General features: G+C 40.5%; 1 protein-coding gene and 1 long non-coding RNA gene across 2 annotated transcripts; one reads left to right on the top strand and one right to left on the bottom strand.

Moving 5' to 3' along the window:
* Positions 1-16,144: 16,144 nt before the first annotated feature.
* On the bottom strand, positions 16,145-27,151 carry LOC113029295 (apolipoprotein D-like). Its single transcript, XM_026180099.2, has 5 exons — positions 26,857-27,151; positions 17,806-18,047; positions 17,584-17,714; positions 17,302-17,387; positions 16,145-16,710 (listed from the first exon to the last, which is right to left on the bottom strand). Exons 2-5 carry the CDS (start codon positions 17,914-17,916, stop codon positions 16,478-16,480), a joined length of 561 nt encoding a protein of 186 aa, XP_026035884.2. The 5' UTR covers positions 17,917-18,047; positions 26,857-27,151; the 3' UTR covers positions 16,145-16,477.
* LOC145430970 (uncharacterized) lies at positions 19,995-23,072 on the top strand. Its single transcript, XR_013911329.1, has 3 exons — positions 19,995-20,224; positions 21,005-21,154; positions 22,939-23,072. It is a non-coding gene; the product is annotated as an uncharacterized LOC145430970 (long non-coding RNA).
* Positions 27,152-27,794: the final 643 nt, after the last annotated feature.

The raw sequence follows: 27,794 nt of genomic DNA, 5'->3' as shown, positions 1-27,794 counted from the left end.
TATACAGTTCACAGAACAACAGAGGTTGGCCTCCACAACACGTCAAACAGCACTCACCAGCTCCTTATCGCTAGTCATAAGAATATTCTTTTGTTGTGAAATGTCACTGGGATAAGGGTTAAATATTATTGATTACATTTTTTCATTCAGGCCTCATATGTTAATGCTCACTTTATCTCAGATTTGCTTTGTCATTATGCAATGTGTTTTTTGCTATTATTGAAAAATGTACCTTTTTTTTAGGTAAATTACATGATAGATAAACTGTCAGCTTTAACTATTTGAAGCTGACATTTCTCTTCTTTACATAAATCATAGTTCACTGTCACTCGCAAGGTTAATAATAGTTAACATAAAAATAAACCAAGCTGCTGTTTAATGTGCAAGAAATTTTAATCTATACTGAACCTTAATAAAATTTTTCAATCTCAAGAACAACTCATTTGACTTATTGTAGTTGTTGTCAATAATAATAAATACACTATTAGGCAATGAAACCAATGTCATGTTCAATCTATAATATCCAGAGACAGTAAGAAGCTAACCCTGAGTTAAACTACAAAACATAGATATCAATGGAAAGCCCAGGATGTCCACTATTTAGTACATTAGGACTTAGTATGGTAGCTCAGATAACTCAAAAGAAATAGACCAAAAGCAAATGTCCAATACAAAGGACGTAAATGAGCAGGCTGGTTCTAAGGAGGATATGATGAAGATGCAATTTGGTAATTTAAGTGGAAACACTATTAAATTCTCAGGATATCATAAAACATTAAAAGACAGCAACAAAGTAAAACAGGTACAGATCTGAAATCTGAAAAGATAAAATTACTTATATCAGTTATTTCCTATTTCTGCAGTTCTGATTTGTGTGTCATCTTGGAAATGTCAATTCCTTCGTCAGTCATGAATTGTTTGGCATGATCGACCATCTCTGTTGGCTGTTAGGGCAATTGTACAAAAATCCCTGGGTAGTAGAAATGGAATATGTCAAAGTCACTTTTGCAGGAATACATTCTTTACAGTATGGCTGCTAGTAGTAATATGATGGCACTAGTCCAATATAGCGGCCAACCAAACCCGTTTGACAACCTGTTTGATCGGTTTCGTGCGTGTGCGCATGCGAGTTCATGTGTGGAAACACACAGGGCTCAGAGAGGTAATATGAGTTCATGTGTTTTTAACTGGGTTTTAATTTAATCAAACCATGGGTTTTTAATTCAACTACTTTTATTGCTTTGGCGTGTCTCAACATTTAGTTATGCAGACATATGTGTTCTTAAAAGCAATTCTTTGTTTTAGCGTGGAGTGGTGGAAGCCGTTTTGGTTCACAGTGTGCATTAACATGCAGGAATGCTTCTTATTTACATCTAGTCAAAAGTGTTGGTAATAGTGTTTTAATCACACTCATTTTGTGATTCTGACAATGTCTCAGCTTGCAGTGATGGAAGCATTTTATTTTAAAAACGGCACAAAATGGCAATTTCTTCTGAATGGGCAATTTCAGCCTGTTCACAAGCGTTCCGTTTAATCAAACCACTAGTTTTAGTTTAACTAGTTTTTTTACGCATCTACTGGGGTTTCTTTCACGGGTTGATGCGATCATTTTATTTAAAAATCGGGATTTCGGGATGTTGAACTAGATGGAGACAGAGCCAGCTAGTTGTTTTTAGTGGCCGGTATTGGCTCTTTTTGTAATTCTACGAGAAGGTAAAAGCCCCGCAGATGTACCAGTCGAGCAGGGTCTCGCCTATTTTCTGAAGTAGCCAGCAACAGCGGACCCTTAGGCCTATCTTGGCCAGTTACACCGGAGCTCAGCAACAGCCTGCCCCACCCTCATTGTTTTAAACTTGCACAGCAAGGTGCCCTGCAGGTGTATCGCCCCCCATCGACATCTCATCTATTGTTTTTAGAAGCACCCGGTCCTGGGTCTGGGTGCAATTCCCCCCTCCAGGGGCAAGGGTACCTAGACCCGGTTTGTAGAGTACGCTTGGGGAGTGTGATTGTGCGTACAGCGTCTCTTTATGTCTGTCTCCACGTTGGTTGAGTGTGGAGTGAGTGCATATGAGAGCATGAGGGTGGGAATGGATGTTTGTGTCTGTGTGTGCCTGTATGTCTGTGTCTATATGTCAGGTTGGGTATCAGACACCACCTCTCTGGGGACATCTCAGGCCCTCCAAGGTTTGGAGGCCTATCTCCACCCACCACCACTTCCCCTGCCGGTGGCGGACTCCCTCAGGTGTCGGTGTGTTGGTGGTTCTTTGTGTCTGGGGGTGGGCGTCCGGGTACACACCGGCTCACTCCTTGGCGGCCGCTTGTCGGGGCCTGGGGCCTGGGGCTCGCTCGGGCCCCTTTGGAGGTGGGGTGCCCCCGGCCTCTCGGCCTAGGGCTCGGTCACTCAGGCGCAGCTGGGGGCCGGCGGAGCTCACGGGCGCGTCACTGCAACTCCCCCTGACTTCTGCTCCGCGGCTGCTGGGCGAGCCCTCATCTGGGACTCTCCTCAGCTCTTACTGGAACAGTGGCGCGGCTGCCCCTCTGTTGGTCTTCCATGGTCTCTTGTGTTCTGGGGGCCTCTGGATGTCTGGAGTTTTGATCTCCTCCATACCCGCTTCACACCCTGGAGGACGGGGCTGTGGCCCCCCCACACTCCCTAGCAGATCATTACATGGAGAAACCTTTGGAATGCAAGCATGCTGATCCACACAGGTATGCACACATGGGTATTCACAGACGCGGACTAAAGCTTTCTTGGCTGCTGCCTCAAAGCACACTGTGCGCTGTCTATCCTGCGTGCTGCACAATATCGTTTATTACTTAGTAAATACTGATATCTATGACTAGCTAGTTTATTGTGATGGTGCTTTGTTTTCTCTATTATTATGTTGCTCTTTGTTGTTTACTGTCTCCTCTGTTTGTTTTTGTTTGTTTGTTTGTTTTTTTTCTCCATACAGGTGACCCAGGAGTTTTTTTTTTCTCTCTCTTCCCCCCCCTTCTCACCGTCTCTTCTCCCCTTTGGTTTTCTTTCTTTCTCTCCCCCTCTCTCTCTCATTCATTCCCCCTGTCCTATTTATTAAAAAAAAAAACAAAAAAAAATGACAAAGGATGAACTGAAGCTCTGCCATCACGTAATGTCGCATACTGCTGTTTCTGATGTCATTTAGAAAAAAAAAAAAAAAAAAAAAAAAAAAAAAAAAAAAAAAGAAGCACCCGGTCCTATATGAAGCGTGCACCAATGCTAAGTGCATGAAGTATACCTTTACACCTATAGCTGAAAAGAGTCTGCATCCATAATTTGTGGATCAATTGATTTGTTTTATAATGTGGCACTTTTTTTTTTCCCCACAAACTGCAGATGATGAAATCCTCTTTATTTGAGAAAGTGTCCCTAAGGTATTGCTGCTCACTGAGTTCCCTAGCTACTTCTTTACTATGTCAGTAAACTTTTTGAACAAGGCAGGTATCACAGATTTAAAGGCACATCTTAATTGAAGCAAAGGCAAAAAATTGGAATGAATTTTATGTGGCTGTTCATATTAAATCCATCAAAGAGTGAAAATCCAAAAAGCTGCTGCAATCCTTTGTATTAATGATCTCTTTCTGTGTGTGTGTGTGTGTGTGTGTGTGTGTGTGTGTGTGTGTGTGTGTGTGTGTGTGTGTGAGTGAGAGAGAGAGAGAGCGTGCGTGCTCGCAGAACGAAAGTCAAGGCAGGGTGGGGTTTTTTTATGCATTTCCAATCAGCTTTTTTGTTTTGTTTTGTTTTATTTACAAGAAGTGTACACTGTTCCAAAAAAATAGTAATGTCAAAGTATCTTACTGTATATTTTACAGTTTTGTACTGTCTTTCTAGAATATCTTCAATTTACATAAGTAGACTGTGATTTTACATGTCAAAGGTAAAATAACATAACATCACTGTAAATATAGTAAAACACAATTTACTTGTTTTTTAAACATATTTTTTGTACATATGCATATTTAGATTGTAAAAATACATTCAGAAATGTATCATAATTTCACAAATATTTGTCTGTTATGTGAGAGAATGATCTGTTAAATTCAAATGTAATACTATGGAAAAATATATAAAATGATTGAAAATTAATGAGAATAATCAATAATTAAAGGAGTATTTGAATTATAATTTTGCTGAAAATTTCATGTCATCTAGGTCTGATTCAATAATTCAGAGGTAACAAGTGAAAATATCATTGATAGGAATAAAAACTAAAAAAAAATTGCACGGCCACGCTGTGCTAATTATATATTTCAAAAAATAAATGTAGAGGTAGGAATTGCAATTAATATAAATCTCAAAGTATTCACAACATTCCTGAACAGAAATAGGCCTCTGCACCTGGGGTGAGGGTGTGGCCATGAAAACAATGTGACATTGTTTTCATGGCCACTCCCTCTGCATATTTCTTAAGAAATGAAGCGTCTTTACTGGGATATTTATTGTCAAACTATGCGATTTTCCAAATGTGTGTGGAATAAAATGTTGTGACCAAGAATCATTCAGGATTAACAACACAAACTGTTTTGATAGCAGAAACAGTCTGTCTTATAGTTCCCATACTTTACCGCTAGTTTTACAAACACATTCTTCTTCATGTCTGTCAACTTTTTAGAAAACCCTTTACAAGAATAAATGTGATGATCTGTTTTAGCTGAATCAAATGTATTTGTTTGTTTACTTGAAATAAAACTTATTTTGGAAACCCTGTACATGAAGTAAAAAGTATTGTGTTGTAAGTTCTGGCTTTAATATTTCCAGCTGATAAGGAGACATATTGCATTTCAAACGCTTAATACAAAAGACTTTTAAACGTCCACTTTGTCTGTAATGACAGTATCAAGCTACAAAGCATTGTTTTTACTAAAATTCAACATTTTCAGATGAAAATTTTACTGCTTTTAAAAAAAAATTATTTTACTGTAACAACCCCCCGAATGCCGTTTTAGGATGATGTTCTTGGAGATTCCAATTATATAGATATATGCTTTTGGAGTGAGGGTGTCTAATACACAAGTTGTCACGCCACCGTGCGGACTTTGACGTCGTCCATTTTGATGTTGTGGGCAATCAGCAGACGTTGAATGGAAGGAATGAAACGAGGGGTGAGGAGACTCTCTTGCACGAACTGACATCGGTAAGGAAAGTCTTTGACGCCATCGCCGAGGCATACCACAATCTGGTGGGGTTGGACGAGGTGAAAATCGGGCAGCTACGGTTGGTCACAGAGTGTTACAAAGGAGGCTGCTAATGTTTTCTCTGAAACACTGATTCTTTCCAAAAAACAAAAAACGTATTGTACCGTATCTTTCAAACAGCTACCCTGCTTATTTTTTCAAACATGCATCCAGATTTTTCTTTTTTAAAACATGTAACCTGCATTTTACCACGTTTTTAAAAGCATGTATCCTTTTTCAAACATGTATCCTGATATGGCCACCCTTCCAAGGCCCTGAGAAATTACCCAAATCACTATGGGTTAAAGATGAGGACTTACCCTATGAACCCACGTAAATGGTGTTGAATTGTGAAGTTACAATTCTTTTCTGTAAAAAAGAAAAAAGCATTTTTATTTTGTATATAAATAAATGTTGATGTTGTGCGACGGGATTGTGTGCTTCAATTTTACTTATGTGCCAAATCGCTACAACATCAACATTTATTTTAAAAAAACAAAAACAAAACAAAAAACATTTTGTGTTAAAAAAAACCAAAACAAAACTAGCTGGCTCTGTCTCCATCTAGTTCAACATCCCGAAATCCCGATTTTTAAATAAAATGGTCGCATCAACCCGTGAAAGAAACCCCAGTAGATGCGTAAAAAACTAGTTAAACTAAAACTAGTGGTATGATTAAACGAAACGCTTGTGAAAAGGCTGAAATTGCCCATTCAGAAGAAATTGACATTTTGTGCCGTTTTTAAAATAAAATGCTTCCATCACTGCAAGCTGAGACCGGTCAAACAGGTTGTCAAACGGGTTTGGTTGGCCGCCATATTGGAATAGTGCCATCGTATTACTACTGCTGCTGTAGTCAGTAGACAAGTATGGATAGTAGGAAAGAACTAGAAAAAAAAAAAGAAAACTGAAAAGAAAAAATAAAGATGCTATTCCAGTGGGAGAGATTATCAACTGACTAAAGAGAAAATCTCTTTAGTCAGTTTCCTCCTCATTATAGCTTTATGAACTTTTATGTGTCTCATCTAATTTAAACTGTATTAAGGCTAAAAATCTAAAAGACCAAAATGCATTTTGACAGCGACAGACAGAATGTCATCAAACTGATGCTGCTGTGTCATTAATCACATGATGTTATTGTTATTCTACAGGCATAAGTGTCTGTAGTAGGTAGTTTATGATCATTTCAAGTGCATAATTATGCTTAACAAAATAGCAACCAAGGAGAACAATAACATGAAAAGTATGTTGAAAAAGATGACAAACATATGGGGATGATTAAAAAAATGTTTGCAATATGAGAAGCTGACTCCACGTTTCCCTGGTTCTTGTGTGGTCCATAACCTTAGCCCTCTTTCGTCCACCTATTCACCTTTTCACACTCATCAAACCTACCCAGGTACTATACACAACGACAATTCATTTATGAGGGTTTTTTTTAAAGCTTTTGTTTTGGAGGAAGGAAGGTTCAGGGTTTAAGTAGTCATCATCATGGGCTCATCCGATTAGAATGAGAATAAGCAGTCAATCATTAGGGATGGGTATTGATAAGATTTTCACGATTCTGATTCCATTTTCGATTCTGTTTAACGATTCGATTCTTTATCGATTCTTTTTTTTTTTAAAAAGGAGAACACTAAGTTCGATTAGCTTAGAACTTTGTTTTATATCTTCTCTTTGAACAAGATAGAAATTTAGGAGTAACATGGCCTTACAAACCCAACAGTGAGATCTTAAGAGATCCAGAGCCTACGGCTCTTCAATGGGGTGTCACAGGGTCCCCAGGAAAAGAAAAATTGTAAATGTAAAATAATAAAATAAATATTCTTCTGTAACAATAACAAAGTGTAACATAAATTATTCAGCAGCAATTACACAAGAAGATCCAGTAATGTCCCTGCCTACAATTAAACACATTCACTTACCAAAAATCGGGGGCATCTGCTGTGGCAAATGGGTTCAAGCCTTTTACCACAAACTTAGTCACTGCTTGTGACATTCGTCTATCCTGGCCTGAAAGGAGACGCTACCGGTAGACTGCAGCGAGAACTGCCAGCATCTGAGCCAGCCAGACTCTGTCTGTCTCTCTCATCATGGTCACCTAAATGCACAGTAATGGCAGGTTTTGTAATAAGGCAGATGGCGCTAACATAATATGCACTGTTGTTGGTTATTTACCTGCCGCATTAACGGGAGAGGACGTGCAAACGTTACCGCTGCTGCTGGGTTGAGATTCACGAGTCCGGAGCAGAATTAAAAACATGACATTCATTCAAGGTCATCGTGTGTTTTTTGCATATCCGTAGTGTTTCCTCCCTTAAATGAAATATCTACTTTGCAAGTTGCCCTGTTGTCATCCGTTCTCGTAAAGTATAACCAAACTTTTGAGCGTTTGAGCCGCTTAGGTACCATGTTTCCTGCCAGGTAAATGACGCTCCTCAACGTGGTGACGTCATTCGGGGCGACTGGAATCGATAAGGGAATCGTTTGCAAAAATGGCAAACAATTCCAAGGAATTGAAACAGTGGGAACCGGTAGTGATGGGACGTTCTGTATCGAGGCTTCGGAGCGTGTGTCGAGTAATGGAGGGGGCGTTTCCGCGAAGCGCGTATCGAGGCTTGCTTCATTTATGGGAGGAGCTGAAAATGATGACGTCCGAAGCCTCGCTGCCCGGCTGTACCACGTGACTGGTTCATGAAGCGGTTCGAACTTTGCCGCAAATAATCATTTTCCATACTGCCAGCATAAATATACACAGTATACTGCCATCACTACAATATACATGTTTTACACACTCCTTTTGTTGTTGACATTTACAGGCTGTGTGCAAAATGCCACACTCTTCAAATTCATGCCAGCTATTATTTTTACGTCCAGTAGGTGTCCTGCTAGAGCAAATGAAGCTTCATGAAGCTTCGCGTTGGGGTGAACCAATTGGATGAAAAGCTCCAGTGCTTCATGGGGCTTCATCTGCCCATCACTAGGAACCGGTTCTCAACAAGAACCGGGTTTCGATACCCATCCCTATCAATCATTTACAGGTTTTGTCGTTTTATTGAATAATGGGTAAATGAAGGAAAGACACACATGGACTGCTATCTCTAAAAAGGACATAAAGTATGATTTAAGTAACTCGAAATGATACATGAACTCAGGAGACTCAAAGAGATACTCACCTCAGCTGCCACCTCATGTGGGAGTGAGGAAAGAGTGAGGGGTAGGTGAGTGCAGTCCTTATATAACGAGTGACAGGTGAGTGCAATTAAGGCCAAGCACCACACCCAATCAAAGGTGAGGAAAAGAAACAAGGTGCATCTGGTGGTGAAGTGAATATGCTGAAAGGTGAGCCTTTACAACAGCCGCCCCCATATTTCTACTGAGAAATATGTTCAAAGGATTAGAGATGCTCTTTTTCACAAAGCGGGGACAGAGGAATCAGACATGCTACAGGTCTAATATAGGTTCAGGGGGTCGACCTAGAGGTCGACAATGCAGGCCAGACAGTTCAGGGGGCCGACCATGTAGCCAGCGGTGGCAGCAAAGCAGGTCTAAATGCCAACCGCGTGGGATGCAGCAGCAGGCCCAGAACTGCAGACCTTCAGGCAGTTTTGCAGGTGCTGGGGGCAATGTACGGGGATTGGCAGAGGCAGGACCAGGTGATGCAGGAGCAGGCAGCGCCCTGACCACTGGCGGAATGGCAGCCACAGGCGGTGGAACTGGTGATATTGGCACTGCCGGTGACGACGTAGGTATGAGGTGGCTGAATGAATTCAGAGTCATCAGCGGACACAAGGATGTGCTGGAACGGTTCTCCTGAACCTGAACTGGAAGATGTGAACAAACATTGGGCATGCGTGGAACTGCTCTGGTGTTGGAAGTCTATGATTGGACCTTGGAGTGTCCATCCTAAGCGGGTTTTGACTGCTGCAGGAGATCCAAATGGTCCATGTCTAACTGTTGCAATAGGCGTAATAAGGTGGGTATGATCAGAGCAGTAGTGGAACTGTTTTGTTAATAAAGGGTAATGGAATACCTTGGAGATGCTTGTATCTCCGTTGGAGAGATGATACGGGGTAGGTGTGGTCTGAAAGTGTTAAGTGACTTGTAGCGAAGGCATTGTGTAAGTTTTCTCTGGATGTGCGATGGGAGAAATCTGGAAACTTAAAGAAGAACCTTGAATAGTTTCAAGTTCTTGATGGACAGTTCTGAGTGATAATTTTTCAGCTTTCCCAGTTAGGTGGAGATGCTGAGCTGCTGATGTCAGAAGCATGGTACATTGGGAGCCATCATCAAGTATTGCATATATTTCCAGGGTTCTTTTGCCATTACGCAGGAGCACTTTCACAACTTTTAATAGTACACTAGGACAGTCACTAGGTTTATCAAAGTACAGTGTCCTCACTACAGGATTAACTTCAGTTCTAGGTCTGATTCCCCTCACATAGGATCTGTAAATGTCTTTCCATGCAGGTGGCACATGCTTTCCTCAGATCACACTTCGCAGCCTGATGAGTTCTAGCACAACGCCAACACTGTTTGTTTCTCTTTATCCAGTTTATTTTCTCCTCCTTTGTCTTGTTAATGAACTCAGGGCACTTGCTAATGTGGTGTTCAGGTGAGCAGCAATATGCACATCTTGCCTTAGTCATTATGATGGGTTGTGCTGCGTGTACAGGATCGGATGCATTTGAACCATGTAACATTGTTGTGAGTAGAGAGGCGTACTTATGGGCAGGTCGTGGCTGGTTAAAGGATGAAACAGGACTGTCCTTTCTTGGTTGACACTTGCATTCCATTTGCAACCAGGATGAGAACAAAGGTAAGTCATACATCATATCTCCTTGTTCCCTGTAAATGTGCCGTTTGAGGCGACTGGAATGCTCTGCGGGCAACTTTTCAAGTAGGCGATCGACATGGGAGCCACAATTTAGTTCTGTCTGTCCATGATCACCCATAGTGCTAAGCAAACCAACTAAAGCTTGCACACGAAGAGCAAAGTTATCCAGAGTCCGACCATCACCTGCTGTGATAGGAGGAAGCTCCAGTATATTCCGTAGCTCTTTCAATGCTAGCTGTCTTGGTTGCCCATAACGCTCATCAAGAGCTTTGATGGCTTGAGTGTATGGGTCAGGAGCATAGGAAAAGGAAATAGCTAACCGTTTAGCTTGGTCTACTTTCAGATGATCGAGAAGGACATGATATTTAAAGTGCTCCGTCTCATGAGGGCCAAGCAGGTTAGTAAGGGCCATTCGTAACAGCCTATACTGGATTTCATCTTCTCTGGTAAGGTCTGGGAAAGACGGACCCTCAAGCTTATACACATGTGTTCTAGTGCTAACAGGGTGACTAGAACTAGCAGTAATGGGTACCGAAGGTTTTTGTGCATGCAAACCATCAGATGTAGCTGGTTGCTGCTTTACAGGAGGGTGCTGCCTTGGTTCTGGAATTCAAACAAGAGGTTGAGCGGGGTCTTCATCTAGATGAACAGCAGGTTGAACACAGGAAATCTGGTGCGGACCTTGCAGTGGTGTGACCAGTAAATTAAAAGGAGTCTCATCTGGTGTAGGAAAAACTGGTCTAGGCAAACCACTTGAAGGAACTGCAGCATCTAATATTGTTGAATTAGGGACAGGAGGGCTAGCAGCCAGAACTGCACCAGAGTGACGGCTAACCTGTGGGGGCTGAGAGTGTGATTGACATGTTGCTGGATCAATCACTGGGAACTGCTCATGTTGCTGATGTGTTTGGGGAATGGCTTATAAACCGCATACAGAGGATTTGCTTTCATCAGATGAGACAGTGTGAATTGAAGATCTGGAGGAACTGCGAGAATGGGGAGGAGATAACTGAATCATGAATTGCCTAATCTCCCTCATTGTCATCAGGAGTTCCCTCATCACCTCATCTTGATTGGTGGGTAAAGGAGCAGGGGATGTCTCTGGTAGACTTCCTGACTCCCCGTCAGGATCCTGTAGCCCATGTGTGTCTGTGTCACTATGCTGGCATTCTGTTTGACTCTCTGTATCACATCTAGCACTTCTACTTCCAGGATACTGAACGTCATACTGCTGCAGGTGGGCAGGAGGTCGCCTTTCACGACCGGAACGTCTCAAATCTACATGACGCTAACGCTACTCCGGCTCGGAGGACCATGTTTTGGAGGAAGGAAGGTTCAGGGTTTAAGTAGTCATCATCATGGGCTCATCCGATTAGAATGAGAATAAGCAGTCAATCATTTACAGGTTTTGTCGTTTTATTGAATAATGGGTAAAGGAAGGAAAGACACACACGGACTGCTATCTCTAAAAAGGACATAAAGTATGATTTAAGTAACTCGAAACAATACATGAACCTCAGCTGCCGCCCCATGTGGGAGTGAGAAAAGAGTGAGAGGTAGGTGAGTGCAGTCCTTCTATAACGAGTGACAGGTGAGTGCAATTAAGGCCAAGCACCACACCCAAAGGCGAGGGAAAAAAACAAGGTGCATCTGGTGAAGTGAATATGCTGAAAGGTGAGCCTTTACAACAGCTTTGTTTAATTTGTTTTTTTAATTTGTGTTCATACAGGTTTTGATCCGGGCTGCACCTTCAAAGTTGAACTGAGATCACAGCATGCTTTCTTTGTTCGATTACAAAAGTTATGTTGTGTAAGAGCTGCACCTAGAGCTTATTATAGCTTCAGTATACCCACTTTTTTTTTTTACATCTGTGTTTAGGTACACAGTCAATATTTACTTACTGGATATCACACACACTGATCAATCAAGAGAAGCATGCTGTACAAATTTGATTGATCATGAGCCAGCTTTACAAAATAAAACTGAGGATTAAAAAGGCAATATCTACTGCAGAATAAATTGATCGCCTTTTTGTTTTTTTAAAGAAAAATGATAAACTGAACACAAACAAAACCTTTCTATCGGGTTTTTTTAATTATTAGAAAAATTTCCTAAGATATTGTCCTCACCTTAGAATAAGAGAACTTGCATCACCTGAGCCTTTTTTAGCAGGAGATAAGATTACAATATGAAATAAATTATTACAGCAGACATTTTCATGTTCAGAAAATAGTTCATGTCTTAACTGAAGACTTTTCTAATGTCGGTTGCTTCATCTTTATATTGACTAAACAACTAAAGCTTCATCCACAAAGGAAACGATTCCCAGTGAGTCGAAATCAGTGACATTCGGTAGTGATTACAGACGGAAATATTATTTACAACACAAAGTGAGCAGAGGCAAGGCAACTTTCCTCAACTTTGAGATCAGCAATTTAGTCGCCTACAAATGAGAGAGCAGGATACCAGTGATTGACTTATGGCAAGGTAGTAAATACATTAGAGCTTTACCTAGTCAAATAGAGCCTGCTAGCAATCATATATCACCTTAACAGCTCTCCCTTTGTCAATATCTTTTAACACAACGACAATGTCTAAAAGAATTTCCAAAAGGAACTTGGAAATTTTCCATATCTACATCACTGCACAGTAACACTGTCAGGATGATTTATTTTTAGATGCTGATGGAACTCAAAGTATATGGTGATGTTTTACAACAATATATTTTATAGTTTATCAGCTCCTTCCCAAAATTTAAGTATCTTAATCATTTATTGAAATATTGATCAAATAAGTGAAAACTGTGGTGACATCTTTCACTATCATTAGTTTCTCATATTTCATTTAAGGTGTAAAAAAAGGCAGGGACAATGTCATGAACATATACTTATACGCTAATATACTAAAATGTGCCCATCTCTGTGGCCAATTCTCCTCATATTCCTTAAAAATTCTGATTCGTCTTGATTGCAGAACACTAAACCAGCTCTTGAGCCTCTTGAGGATGCTCAAGGGTGCATGGAAATCTACTAAAAGAAAGAATTTTTGTTTTTGTGAAACGTGTTTTGGAAGTTTGGGTTATCGGGCCCCTTGTTATTGGAAATTCAGTCACTGTACAACCACAAGTTTTGTTCATGGCACAGTTTTTACAGTTCAACAGTAGAAACGGTGTAATTCTTTGTGTAATTCTTTTCAGCACAACCTCAAATGTCTACTAACTGGGCTGTTCAGCCCTAAACAACAGAACTAGTTCTCACTGATTCTGTTTAAAACTTTTCATAAAAAGAATTTCTAGGTGCAGCCAAAGGGTGTGACTTTTGTTGATCTCTAGATCAGGACTGTCAGGACTGTTTGGGTTTTCTTTGACAGCTACGTTCTGTTGTTCCAGGCGGCAGCGTTACGGTTGCCATGGTTACAGGGCGACGCTCTCTCTCTCTCTCTCTCTCTGAGACTGTGTTTCCTGGGTGAGAGAGCGCCTTTTCGTTGTTGTTGTGCTAAGCTAACAGGCAGAATGCTACAAGCATATCTCTAAAGAATGTAGCATCATGGGCAGTGTAGTCCGTGTTGCAGGGAGAATGGACTGCCATACACGTTATGGGTCTGTGAGCGCGAGGAGCGAGAAAAAGGGGAGTGGAAAGGTACGAGTTGTCATCGAGGAAAAACGGGAGCTGGAAGCATGTAAATATAATAATAACCACTTCAGCCAAGAAGAGTGCCTGACGAGCCCAGTTGTAAGTAAGCTATTAAGACTCGACTGTACACAGTGTTCGTGTTTTCCTCCAAAAACTAAGTTCCGTTGGAGCAGCCTTTCAACGCCTCTCTCTGTCTCTCACAAGAAAAGTTGACCCACACAACAAAGTAAAGCTATTTTTCGGCTACAAGCCGACAGGGACCCCGCCGTATTAGTCAGAGGTCCCTTTACTACAGTTTGGAGTCGCGGACCTTCAGTAATAGTAATAAATCACACAGCAATAGTACATTCACGTAGTTGTAAAAAGCATGATAATATATTAAGTAATCCAAAGTATTCAGAATACGTTACTGTCATTGAGTAACGTAACGGAATACGTTACAGAATACATTTTGGGGCATGTATTCTGTATTCTGTAATGGAATACATTTTAAAAGTAACCTTCCCAACACTAGTTGTGACAGAGCCCCTTAATATCAGTGACATTACAAACATTACAAACTACTGCATTACATGTTAACTGATGTTGTTATTGTTGTGTGTGCCTTCAATCAAGATGAGTTCAGAAAAGCTTATTGAATGGTTACAAGGTAAACAAAGGTCCTATAAGTGAGGCAAAATATTGTTTTCGTTGTTTTGTCTTTTCATCAGTTTGTAATGATCTTAAGAGCCTAATTATCCTCAGGAAACGAAGAAGAAAAACAAAAAGAGTAATAATGACCAAAAAAAGGACAATTAGCAAGAAGAAATGAAAAGGTGCCAAAAGCAGTATATTTACAGCTGTAAAGAGGGGTGATAAGAAAACTACATACAAGGTGAGAAGTTGACTCAAGTTTTGCTGGGATCCACAACTTTGGCTATACCTTTTATGGACCACGTATCATCACTCCTGAGAAACACAAATAGAGTACTATTAATTCAACTGTGAAGTAGTAGGAAAGGGACTCCATTAATGTGTCTGAGCTGAGATCACAGGGACCAGAAGTTATATTACAAAGTTATGAATGTTGATTTGCAACATTTTTGCTTCACTTGTTCCCTATTAAGATGTAATAGTTATGACACATTGTAGTTATGTGGGTCTTGTTTTCGTGAACTTAGATTCCAGTAAAAATGTCAGAAATCTTTCCTTTGTTCAGGTCTGTTTCCTTTTGGGTGTTTTGCATACCACATGTTGCCACACCAGATCTTGTGGATTCACAATCACTATTCTATACTGTAACAATTTAAAAAAAAGAAAAAACTAAAAAAAGAACAATTAGGAATCATTCAATTACATGAAACACCTGTTGATATTCCGAAAGTACTTGTACGTGTTTTATAACATATTTAAATAAATAACATCAAACTTTTAAGATTGCAGTTTGGTGTATTTCCCTTTGACGCTATTAAAGTTTTCTTGCCTAAACTGTTCACCGATGTCATATGGTGGTCTGACGCTGGTAGGCACCGAGTGTATGAGCTCCTACATAGCAGCTGACGTGCCCAAATTATGAAAACACTAACTATGACAAGCAATAAAATATTTAATTTATCCAGATCCCATGTGTTTCTGCTTCTTAATCATTATCTGGTTTGATTAGATTCATATAAATATCTTGAAAAACACGAGGATGACTGGCTGTTGACTGGCTCTAGATAAGGCTCTACTATGCCCATTTTCTGATTGGGTGAGCAGCCTACAGACTGTGTACAAAGTCTCCCACTGCTAACTCTTCACATGATCAGAAGATAAAGTCAGTGGATCAGGTGAGTAATCACAAAGTACGAGCATTGCGAAAAAAAACACACACACACACACACACACACACACACACACACACACACACACACACACACACACACACACGGTGTGATATTTATAATATTGTGATTCTAACACCTTTAACATAACAGTAAATACCAGCATGTTTTGGTTATGCATTGGTGTTATTGCTGGTAGAGAACTTGCACTGTCAGTCAATGACAACCTTTCAGTTTGCTCCACATTATAGTTTTGAATTGTTATTTCTCACAGTCCTACATGCATAACAACATGAAACAAATACATTCCTTATCTAACAAGCATACATTTTTCTTCTTCTATGAACCAGAGACATTCAGTGAAAACCTACATTTTAATTGATTATTTTAAATTTGCAAACTTTGGAACAAATGAGTGTTCTAAATATTAGTGACTATAAGTTTGTCTAACACTTCTGTCATCTTCCACATTAAATACCATCTAACCTTGTTGGCTTTTCACCTCCAAATAATCAGATAGTATTCGTCAGGCTTTTGTTTTTGCATTTTTTGCTTTTTCTTAGTTTGTTGTTTTTTTTTTGTCTTTGTCGGCCTAGAGACCGGTCAGTGAACCCCTAGCAACCAATTACAACGATCAGTTATAAAAATGTTCAGCAGAAGAATGAAAAGAGATGAAACAATTGAATAATGGATGTAACTTTAATTTATACAGAAGCTTTATAGTTTTTTAATTACCAAAAGTAGCTTGTTTCACTGATTATTGTAAGTAAATAAACATTGTTCTGTTAATCAAATAATATCTTAAATGAATACCTTAACATGCTGATATAGTACCAAATGAATATTTTAGATGTAACTTATCATTTAAGTGAAAAATGTACTAAAATTGTGACAAAATTCTCTGGCCCTAAAGAATTCAAAGGATTAAAAGGCCACAGAGTAATACAGGTAAACTGAGTAGTTTATATAAAATATTCAGGAAGGAAAACTCTAATGAACATCTGTATTAGACCTCAGTTACACAATTCACAGTTATGATCTGTGTAGGTCATCTTGGAAGTGTTGATTCCTTCTTCATTCAGCAGCTTTTTAGCATAAGCCACAATTACGCAGGGCAAGGTGGGCGACCGTGAGAAAATCCAGGCGTAGTTGAAATGGAATCTCTTAAAGATGTCTGTGCAGGAGTACACTACAGAATAGGTGGTGTAGTCAGTCGACACAACCCAGTATGGAGAGTAGGGAAGAACTGGAAACCAAAAAAAAAAAAAAAAAAATCAAAGATACTCAGACAAAAATGAACAAAACAATACAATTTTCCATTTAAAGTTGACAGGCTGTAAAGAGAGAGATTTCTTCAATACATATTGTACATTTCTATGTAGCCATATTTGCTCCTCTCTTTGGGCAGCATAGACTATAATACTTTGATTACATGACAACATTTTCAGAAAGATTTCATGTCAAATTTTTACTTATATAAGTGGCAGTATAATCTACATGATGATGATTTGGGCATTCATTAGGCTACAGTAAGAATAGTGATCACGTGTTTGGTGTCACGGTTTTTTAACGTAAATACTACTGTTAGCATGCTAACATACGAGCAGTGTTAGATTATTTATTCAACACCTTGTCCTAAAAAGTGCAAAAGTAAGCTTGTTATAGCCTAAACCAAGCAACAATTTCCAAAAGAAAAATTAAGCCAATACAGACATGCCATACAACTTTTAAGAGCCTGATCATCCTTATGAGAATAAAAGGCAAGCGAAAAAAAGAAAAGCAAAAACAGATAAAGAAAAACACTGTTATAAAAGAAGTTGATAAGATGGGTACTTACAAGATGTGAACTGGACTCCAAGCTTGGCTGGTTCTTTTGGTTCCATGACTTTGGCTGTCCCCTCTACAACCCACCTACCGCCATTCCTGAGACATACAAACATGTGCACAACATTATATATTAAAAGACTAATTATTTCCCAGAATTTTAAGTCTACCACACAGACAACACAGTGGTACGAGTCTCCTGATCTAATCTGCCACACCGGCAGACAGACAGAATAAGTTAAAGATAAATTTTGCCCTGCTGAATCAGCATATGGCCCAATCCTTCATCACTTACCGTACTTTTAACACCTGAGAGGTCAGTACTCGCACAGTCCCATCTTCCCTCATAGAATAGTTTGCCCGGATGCACTCTCCTATTGCAAAGTAAGCAGGCAGCTTCTCAATCTCATACCACTCTCCCAGGTACTGTAAACAAAGACAAGCCATTAGTTCAAACTCTTTATATACCGAGTATACATAGACAGTAAACCAAAAATATTATGCTATTTGTGCTCACCGGTTCAAGGATGAAGTCAGATTGCACCTTTGGAGTAGGGCAGGGACCCCAGTGAAAAGTCTGAGCCGAGATCACAGGGACCAGCAGGAGGAGAAAGTAGACAGGAGACATGCTTCCTTCAGGAGATCGGGGAAGATTACTAGACGTTATGCTGCACGGGTGTGCCTAAAGCTCATCGTTTGTGTCCACTTTGTTATTAACAAGGTGGGGCTCATGTGCACGTCAGTACTGATTAGGCAACCCTTGTGGCACACCAATGAAACAAAAAAAATGTCACTCAACAAGTTTTCAGACAAAACACAACATCCTCGATTCTGACATGAAATAAGAGAAATGACAAACCCTTGTTGCTTGTGTATAGTGTAAGGGTTACAAAACACCCCACATTATTCTCAGACTTATTTTATGATGCGAGTTGCTGAATAATGTTTTTATGCCTGTAGTCGTTTAAGTAATGACTTGAAGGTAATGTGCAATGTTAGGAATCTCTTCATCTCTCTGTGTGGGCTTTCAATCTTTGCAGAAAAATCACACAATGCTACACCTGTTCTTCTGGTTTCACACGAAACCTTTCAAGGTTCTCCTTATGTTCAGCATTATGTAAATAACAAAGCTCAAAATATTTCAATCGGAATTTCAGGTTAGAAGGAAAGAAAAACTGAATTGGTAGCTGCTCTACTAAGCCTACCTCCCACTCTCAACACACCATTCTCAAGTTTAGGATTAAGCCTATAGAGCTCACTACTCTTCTTCACCTTTTCACCCCTCTGCAACCTACTGATCTCATCTGAATATCTCCTCCTTTGACAAAAACAAAGAACTGCATTCTCTGCCTTGTTAAGTTCTTTTACCAAGAGAAATCCTTTAGCAGCATGGTCCTTGACAGTTTGCAACTCTTAAGATTTTCCTCAAGATTTTCTTTAGTCACGCTAGACGCAAAGCTCTCTTTCAGCCGTTTCCTCTTTTTACTAAGTTCCTGCAGCAAATCTTTGAATCTAAGAATCCATGCAACCATCTTTTTCAGACGAGTCCACGAAGAAAAATAATTAACTTCATCGCACCATCTTTGTATTCATTTGCATCAACAGCATTAACTAAAACGGCCATTTTAATCTCTGGATCATTTGAAGAGATCTTTCCAAAAATCAAGGTTCACTGGCCAATTAATTTCTGGTTGAGCAAGAAACTTTGGCCCTGACAACCAGGAATCATCCATTTTTACCTGATTGCACCTAAAAGGTAAACCAATGGTGTAATGACCATCAACCAACTTAACAGAATCCATCACTGACTTCATAAACTGCTGATCTTCTCTAGACAAAGCAAACTGCTCATCCTGAATACATTCTGGAAAATCAGCCTTCATTTGACGTTCTCACAGCTCATCCAATCTTGCCACGGAAATCCTATTGACACTCACATCAAAAATGTCAGTCTTACAATCCTCTCTGAGAGGACCATTCACCGTCCAACCCAGCATAGTTTTTACTGCACAGGGACCTCCATCCTGACTTCTAACAACATCCCATGGGTCTAAAGCCTTGGTCACATTAGTCCCGATCAACAGGTCTACCCCGGAATTTATCTCCAGTATCTTAATATGGCGCAAATGTGGCCATCTATCGAGATCTTCCTGTCGGGGAATATTACATTGATGAACAGGCATGCTTTTCTGAGTAAATAAGTCAGGCAAGTCACAGTAGTGATCTAAATCCAAACCAGCTACTTCCAAATCTGAAACAACATAACTACTGACCATTTTCTCCTGACCCATTGTCCGCAAAAGAATGCCAGTTTTCCTTCCTGAAAGATTCAGCCTATTCATGAGCCCTTCAGTACAAAATGAAGCTGAGCTCCCAGGATCTAGGAAAGCATAGGTTATCAGTGACTGATTACCTTTCTTGGCCTTCACTCTAACTGGTATTATGGACAGAGCACTATTTTGCAAAACTACTCCGCTTAGCCTTAGGGTAAAACTGAGACTTACCATTCCTAGCCTCTTTTCTGATGGCTGTCAGAGGATCCTGTATATCTCCAAACAGTGCCGTAGCTCCGCAAACGCACATAACGCACACTGCGTAGGGCACCAAATGGCCAGTAGGGCACCAAAAAAATCAGGGTCGTAAAAAAAAAAAAAAAAAAAAAAAAAAAAAGTAAACCATATTAATACTATAAATATCATATGCATTAATATGGTTAAACAATACAAAAGCAACATAAAACAATTTTCCCGAGAAAAGGGGTGAATCTGCTTTGTGCCCTGTCTCCAGTCTCCTCCTGGTGCCCCCCCACTCCCAGTGGTCTGTTCTATAATTGGTAAACACCTGTTTGAACATGGCCTCGAAACGGCAACAGGAGTCAGGAGCGGAGAAAAGAAAGAAGAAGAGGAAGCGTGATGAAACTCAGGCGTCGCTTGCCGGTAAGGCAATGTTTAAATAATAATAATAAAAAAAGTTCATTATTGTAGCCCTTGCTTGCACGCTCATGTCCGTCAACTCTGTGATAGCTCCTGTTAGCAGTGTTCATACTGTGTTAACAAATGTTGCAAATGATTGATGTTGGGTAGTTTGTTTACGTTGTGGATATGAATATAGAATGGACTACTAAAAGCAACTCATCATGGTCACTCAATTGACGGTTTTCAGATAACGTTAGCAATCGTGACTCACGATTGCTAACGTTATCGTGATTCGTGAGACTAGCATTTCCCTCCTCAGGTTGCTAGCTGGCTAACGTCATGCATGCTACTGATTAACCTTAACTTTGGGATAGGTCAGTGATGCAGTCAAGTATTATTATCAGATTAGACAAGATTACTTTGTATGTTGCTGCATTTCAGGATATCTATAAAGACGCATATCTTATTTATGCCATTGACGTCTGAACACATAAATAGTTCTCGTCTTTCTTTAGGTTCATAGATCAAGGGCGACATCTGTTGGTGAAACTGTAATATGAAACCTATATCTTCCAGTAATATAGATTTCCTACTTGCGCATTTATATCAAATTATGTACAGCATGTTTATATTGCCATTTGCCATTATGAAAATCTATACATGTAAAATATAGTTAGTAATTTTTAAATGTACCAGTGACTTACTTAATTTATTAGTCTTATGATGCAATCTTTCGTAGGCCTACTGTAGATTCAAAATTGTATTTCTGTAAAATCCCTGAATATTTTCTCTTGTATGCAGGGTCAATGCTTAAATATGTTCAAGGAGGATCTCAAGGACAGGATGAACCATCCAGTAGTAGTGCCATCCCTGGACATCAACCACCAGCCATTGTAGACCCTGCAACAATCCCTAGCCAAGAAGAACAAGAACCATCAACCACCAGTTCAGGTACAGTTCCATACACAAGTACCACTGAGAGTCCTGTCACTGAGAGACTATCAGAAAGTGACACTGTGGAGACATGTGTGCCCCCTTCAACCGATCCTGCTCTTTGGCCAGCTCACATTGTAGATGCTGATCGTGTTGAAATTGTGCGGAGAGGTCCTTCTAATGTCAGCTCTGATTTTAATTTTCCAAAGGGGCCTGATGGAAGAGCATTTCACACTAGCCTTAAGTTCAAAATTCTTCCCAATGGAGAAAAGGTTCACCGGAGCTGGTTAGTGTACTCACCGCAGAACAATGCTGTGTTCTGCTTTGCATGTAAGCTTTTCAGTGTGAAGGATATAAAGCTGAGTACAGAGGGCTTCAGTGACTGGTCGAACATCAACATCCGTTTGAGGGGTCATGAGTGTAGCCAAGACCACATACAGTGCATGCTTAAGTGGAGAGAACTGGACACACGGCTAAAGAAAAGCATGGCAATAGATCAACAGGAGTTGACCTTACTAGAGGCAGAAAGGAAAAAGTGGCGAGAGATTCTCAAACGATTACTCTCAATAACTCTCTCACTGGCTTCCAGAAATTTGTCTTTTAGGGGCTCTTCTGACTGTCTTTATGAGCCGGACAATGGCAACTTCTTGAAGGAAGTAGAGCTTATGGCAACATATGACCTTGTAATGGCAAATCACTTGGCCAACATAAAAGATGAAGGTTCCCACACACATTACCTCAGCCCTGAGACACAGAACGAACTAATTCAGATTATCTCTTCAGAAACATTCCGCGCCATTGTGAAGCAAATCCAGTTGGCAAAATACTTCTCCATCATTCTTGACTGTACTCCAGATGTGAGTCACACTGAACAAATGTCAGTCATAGTACGCATTGTTTGTTTCCAAGCACAACCAGATATTAAAGAATACTTTCTTGGCTATATAAATGTGGAGCAAACAACTGGCCTTAACCTGTCCAATGTTGTCCTTGACAAGTTGAAGGAGCTTGGCATTCCATTTGAAAACTGTCGAGGACAGGCCTATGACAATGGGGCCAACATGAAGGGGAAGAAGCAAGGTGTTCAGGCCAGACTGCTACAATTAAACCCGAGAGCATTGTTTGTGCCTTGTGGAGCTCACACGATGAATCTGGTCATAGCTGATGCTGCCAAGTCCTCTCCAGATGCAACTGGCTACTTTGGGTATTTGCAGAAGTTGTTCAATTTCTTTTCCAGTGCCACCCAGCGATGGGCCATTTTAACAAAACATGTGAAATTGACACTTAAATCTTGGAGTGACGTTAGATGGGAAAGCAGGCTTCAAAGTGTAACTGCTGTCCGGAGTCAGACAAAAGAAGTGAGGGATGCTCTCCTGGAGGCCAGAGAAGCTGTAAGTGATGCAGTCGCAAAGGTGGAGGCTCAAGTGCTTGCTGAGGAAGTAGCCTCATTTCGATTTTTGATTTGCTCCATCGTGTGGTGTGAACTTCTTACAATCACAAACCAGGTGAACAAGTTACTACAGTCCAGCTCCATGCAGCTCGATGTTGCTGTCAGGCTCATTGACACTGCCAAAAGTAACCTCTCTAAATACAGATAGTCTGGGTTTGATGAGGCTGTGTCAGCTGCCAAAGAACTCTGTGAGGCCCTGAACATAGAACCACAGTTGAAGGAGAAAAGGCTCAGGAGCACAAAAAGGCAGTTTGCATATGAAGCTGTTGATGAGCCCCTCCATGATGCCCTTAAAAAGCTTGAGGTCACATTTTTCAATTGTGTTGTGGACTCTGCTTTAATCTCCCTACAGGAGAGGTTTGAGACCATGAATCAAGTGAAGGAGAAATATGGAGTGCTGCTTGATTTCAGCAAAGTGAATGGGATGTCCAAGGAGGATTTAAAAAAAAACACTGCACTGAAGTACAGAAGACACTGACAGATAAGGGAGTAGCTGACATTGATGGACCTGAGATGATGCAGGAAATCATCAACCTTCCTCAGCTGCCACCACAGACGTCTTCTTTGGAAATGCTGTCATTTTTACATGACAATCAGCTTCAAGAGGTATCCCAATCTGTGGATTGCTCTGCGTATTGCACTGACCCTGCCTGTCACAGTTGCCTCTGCTGAGTGAAGCTTTTCAAAGCTCAAACTCATTAAAATGTACCTGCGTTCATCAATGGGGTAGGAACGTTTAAGTGGTCTGGCTGTTATCAGCATCAATGGTGACGTGGCTCAGAAGCTATCATATGATGACCTTATAGCTGATTTTGCAACCAGAAAATGCAGGCGTGTGCCTCTCTAGGCCCTAGAGAGGCACACCACGCCTGCATTTTCTGGTTGTCAGAGTATGCCCTAGAGTCTAGGGCATACTCTAACAACGAATTGTAAAAATGTTTAACATAGTTACTTAAGGAATGTGGCTTTTGTGTTCAAATTCTTATTTTTCTTATTTAAGTTTCTTATTTAAATTCTATTGTGAAACTATTTGTAAATATATTAATAATAATACTATTATATTATATATATTATTTTTTTTATAAAAAAAATTACACATTATTGCCAGGCTCTTTGTTCTTGTTCCAATGTTCAATTTGTTTCAGTATTTATTTGTAACAGTATTTTTAACCTCCTTTAACCTTATTTATTTGTTTAACTGTCATGTTTGTTGTTATTTAATTAAACAAATTCCACTGAGAAATTCAAAAGTATTATTATTTTTTTATTTTTTTTCAGTGGCGGGGGGGGGGGGGGGGGGGGGGGCACCATAAAGCATTTGTGCTTAGGGCACCCAAATGGCTAGCAACGGCCCTGTCTCCAAACAATGGGTCACTTGTGATCTTAACTTGCCTTTCGACAAACTCAACATCGCAAAAAACCACTTTACGTTGAAACCTCTCCTGCAGATCGCAGACAACATTCCTCCACTTATCCCTGAGCTTATAAGGTAACTTTTTTTATACCTGCTTGCATATTAGCAGAGACATCCAACTCATGCAAGGACTCAACGTCTCCCATTGCATTACAACATTGCCTTAATAAAAACCCATATTCCTGCAAAGCCTTCACATCATCAGATTTTATAGGTGGCCATTTACTGACCCTTTCAATGTAGGCAGCAGCAATTTTCAGCAAATTGCCAAAGTTCTCCTGGAGCAAAGATTTAGCTTTAGCATATCCATACTCAGCAGGGATATACTGACAGCTTCTGACCATTTCTCTTGGATGGCCTCTAGTATATTGCTCGAGAACATATAAACAATCCTTAGCACTGTGAGCTTGACTCTCCACCATGTGCTCAAAAGCTCTCATAAATGTTTGATATTGCAAAGGATCACCATCAAATAACTGAATGTCACACCTTGGTAGCAAAAACAGAGACTGCTGCTCAGCCAATAAACTTGTAATTTCATTTTGTTTCTTCAAAACTGACTAGATGATCATGACCCTCACCAACTTGCATTGTATGTGTAAGAGGTTTTGATTGTGCGTGAGACTGCGACATCATCTGAGTAGTTGAAACTGCACCTGGAAATACTTGATATAACTTCGCCTCTGACTGTTCCAACAAAACGACCTTAGGCTGAGAAATATTCTTAACCTTGGGCCTCACATCCAATACATGTGCTTTATGATCACTTTCATCAACACCCTGATATGGTCGCTCTGGTAACACAGTATTGAACGTCGGAGCATTAGGATTTAAAATGCCTAAACGCCCCTGCTCTCGTTCTAAATACGAATTCATTCCATCAGATTTACCATTAACAGCACTTGAGACTCGGGACATTTCAGAAGCTTTTAAAACATTCACCTTTGCTGCTGAGGCTGCTATTTCAGTTTCTAAGTCAAGCAGCTCCTTTCTTTTCTTAAGCTGTATTTGTTCTTCCAAAGCATGCTTTTCTTTCAACAACCTCTGTCGAACAAGAAGGGCAGCCATGTCAGCTTCTGCCATTATGAGTGCTGACAAGGCAGATGAAACCATTGAGCCACTGAGTGATGATTTACTTTTCCTACAACTTCTGCTTGCAACATTAGAGATGCTATCACTTTGATTAACATCATCTATCGCAGCACCTTTACCAACATTCCCGGCGTGCCTAGAAACACCAGAACCATTTCCAGCAGGTAATACATCAGAAGACTCAACACCAGGTGGATTTAAATGTGGCAAATCAAGCTCAGACACCTGATTTCTACTCTGCAGGTTTCCCTTTGCATCATGAAGCCATTTCTTTATCTCTTCCATAAACTCAGTATTATGTGCTCGCACACTTCTAAACCAAGCAGTTTGTTTTTCTTGCTCTTATTGAGGAAGCAAAGGAAGCAAGGTTTCATGCAGACGAGTTGCCTCATTAAGCAACACAGACAAATTCTCTGAGCCTGAACAGTGGAAACATTATCTTCAGATTGCTTTAATTCTTTAATAACCTTTATGACCTTTTTAATTTTATTAATCTTAGTGGGATGTTCTGTTTGAAGTCTTTCAATCTGATTCTCCAAAGCCTTAGCAGTCGGTTTCGGCTATCTTTTTTTCCATCCACATCACCACATTGTATTAATTGGTGTGTCTCCATTTTTTTCACAACATTACAAAATCCAAACGCTGAACTGCACCTATGCCACACAGCCTCATTCCAACACATCAACTTGATGACATTCCCTTCAATAAACCTTGGACACACACAATTAACAGGAGAAATATCCCCCTCTGCCTATTAAACCTAACTCACTCAACCTAGTCTTCCGTACATACTAGCGGTGGGTATTTATGTACCTCCATACCGTCAGCTGTGAGGAAGACAAACTGTCTTAAACACAAACTGCGGCGGTACTCCCAAGCCAATGGCTTCAGCCGCCTGATGCACAATAACTAGAAAGCAAATCAGTACAACGCCTTGTGCAGCTGTACTGCTAAAACCTAACAGGGGAATATGACTCCTGACAGAAATCTATTTTGTGTAGCCAAAGGCTTAATCTAAAAGCTGCGTGGACAAAGGCAACAGCAAACTATCATCAATAAAACTCATCTATATATGGTAAATGGCCTGTATTTATATAGCGCTTTACTAGTCCCTATGGACCCCAAAGCGCTTTACATATCCAGTCATCCACACACACATTCACACACATACATTGTAGTCACAGCCACCCTGGGGCACACTGACAGAGGCGAGGCTGTCGGACACTGGCGCCACCGGGCCCTCTGACCACCACCAGTAGGCAACTGGTGAAGTGTCTTGCCCAAGGACACAACGACCGAGACTGTCCAAGCCGGGGCTCGAACCGGCAACCTTCCGATTACAAGGCGAACTCCCAACTCTTGAGCCACGATCGCCCGGTATATAAACAATCTAATAAAACCTAAAAACACTTTCTGTTGACAATTTGTTGCGGCTCCTCCAACCGCGGCAGGCTAAACATGAGGACACAGATGACGCGCAACAATAAAGGCATAAAATACACTTCTGTACCATTTGCTCCTTTTATTCCACATGCAACTGTCCAATATATAAATCAGCACATGGGATTAACTATTAAACAAATGCACAGATTGCACAAACAAATAACTGCAACTCAACAATAACTGCACTAATTACAATGCCAACTTACAATTTGGCCTATGGCATCAATTAGTGCACAAATATACATAAACCATCAAGTTCCAGTGAAAATACATCAAAATCATTCAAGTTGCGGGCAACAGAAAGTTTTGCTTCATGCTCACCCTGCCTTTCTGCTCATCAACATCAGGTGCCGTGAACAGGTGAGTGCAACCACATTTATCATCTACCACACCCATGAGACATGCCCCACACCCCTGCACTTCTTCTTCAGTCAAGTTTAACGGCAGCTTGCATCCAAGACGGGTGTGTATGGCTACGTTCACACTGCAGGCGAAAGCGCATCAAATCCGATTTTTTGGACCCTATGCGACCCATATCCGATCATGGTATGACAGTGTGAACGTAGCCTATCCGAGACTGTAGATTACAAAACCGTTCTGACCCACACTCCTTTCCAGAAGGTGGTGGTAAATGCACCTAAAAGTTGTTTGCCAACCGCCATTAAAATGTAGAAGAAGCAGCTTGCATCCAAAACTGTTGCATTACTGCCATCTCCTGGCTGTTAACCGTCCGTCACTCCTGAATCCTCAGATCCTCTTGATGAGACCAGTACTTCTCAAAAAACAAAAAGCCACCACTTTCCCTTCACCATGACTTACATTTGAACAAGTGGTTAATAAGTTAAGTTCCCTTCCACCACTCATTTCACCCCACATCACCCTCCTGTGACTTACATACTTCCTACAACTAAGGAGTACATGCTCAACTGTCTCCATATCAGTGCACCCATCACACAACCCAGTCGGATGTTTCCCTATCTGAAAAAGAGTACCATTTAAAAAGCAGTGGCCCGTTCGTATTCGACTGATAACAACCTCCTCACGTCTCTGCAATCCGCTACTCCTCTTAGCTTCTATTGTGTTTTGCACCCTATATAAATGTCTCCCTTTTGTTTCATTATCCCATGCCATTTGCCATAAGTTCCGACTTTCTGCCCAAACTACACTTTTCCCTTCAGATTTTGACAATGGTAACTGTACATCTATGTCGACTCTTAACAGCTGCTTTTGCCAACCTATCTGCGCTTTCATTACCCAAG

The sequence above is a fragment of the Astatotilapia calliptera genome, chromosome 9 (assembly GCF_964374335.1).
Source record: "Astatotilapia calliptera chromosome 9, fAstCal68.1, whole genome shotgun sequence".
NCBI lineage: Eukaryota > Metazoa > Chordata > Actinopteri > Cichliformes > Cichlidae > Astatotilapia > Astatotilapia calliptera.
This window is presented reverse-complemented; position numbering and strand designations above follow the sequence as displayed.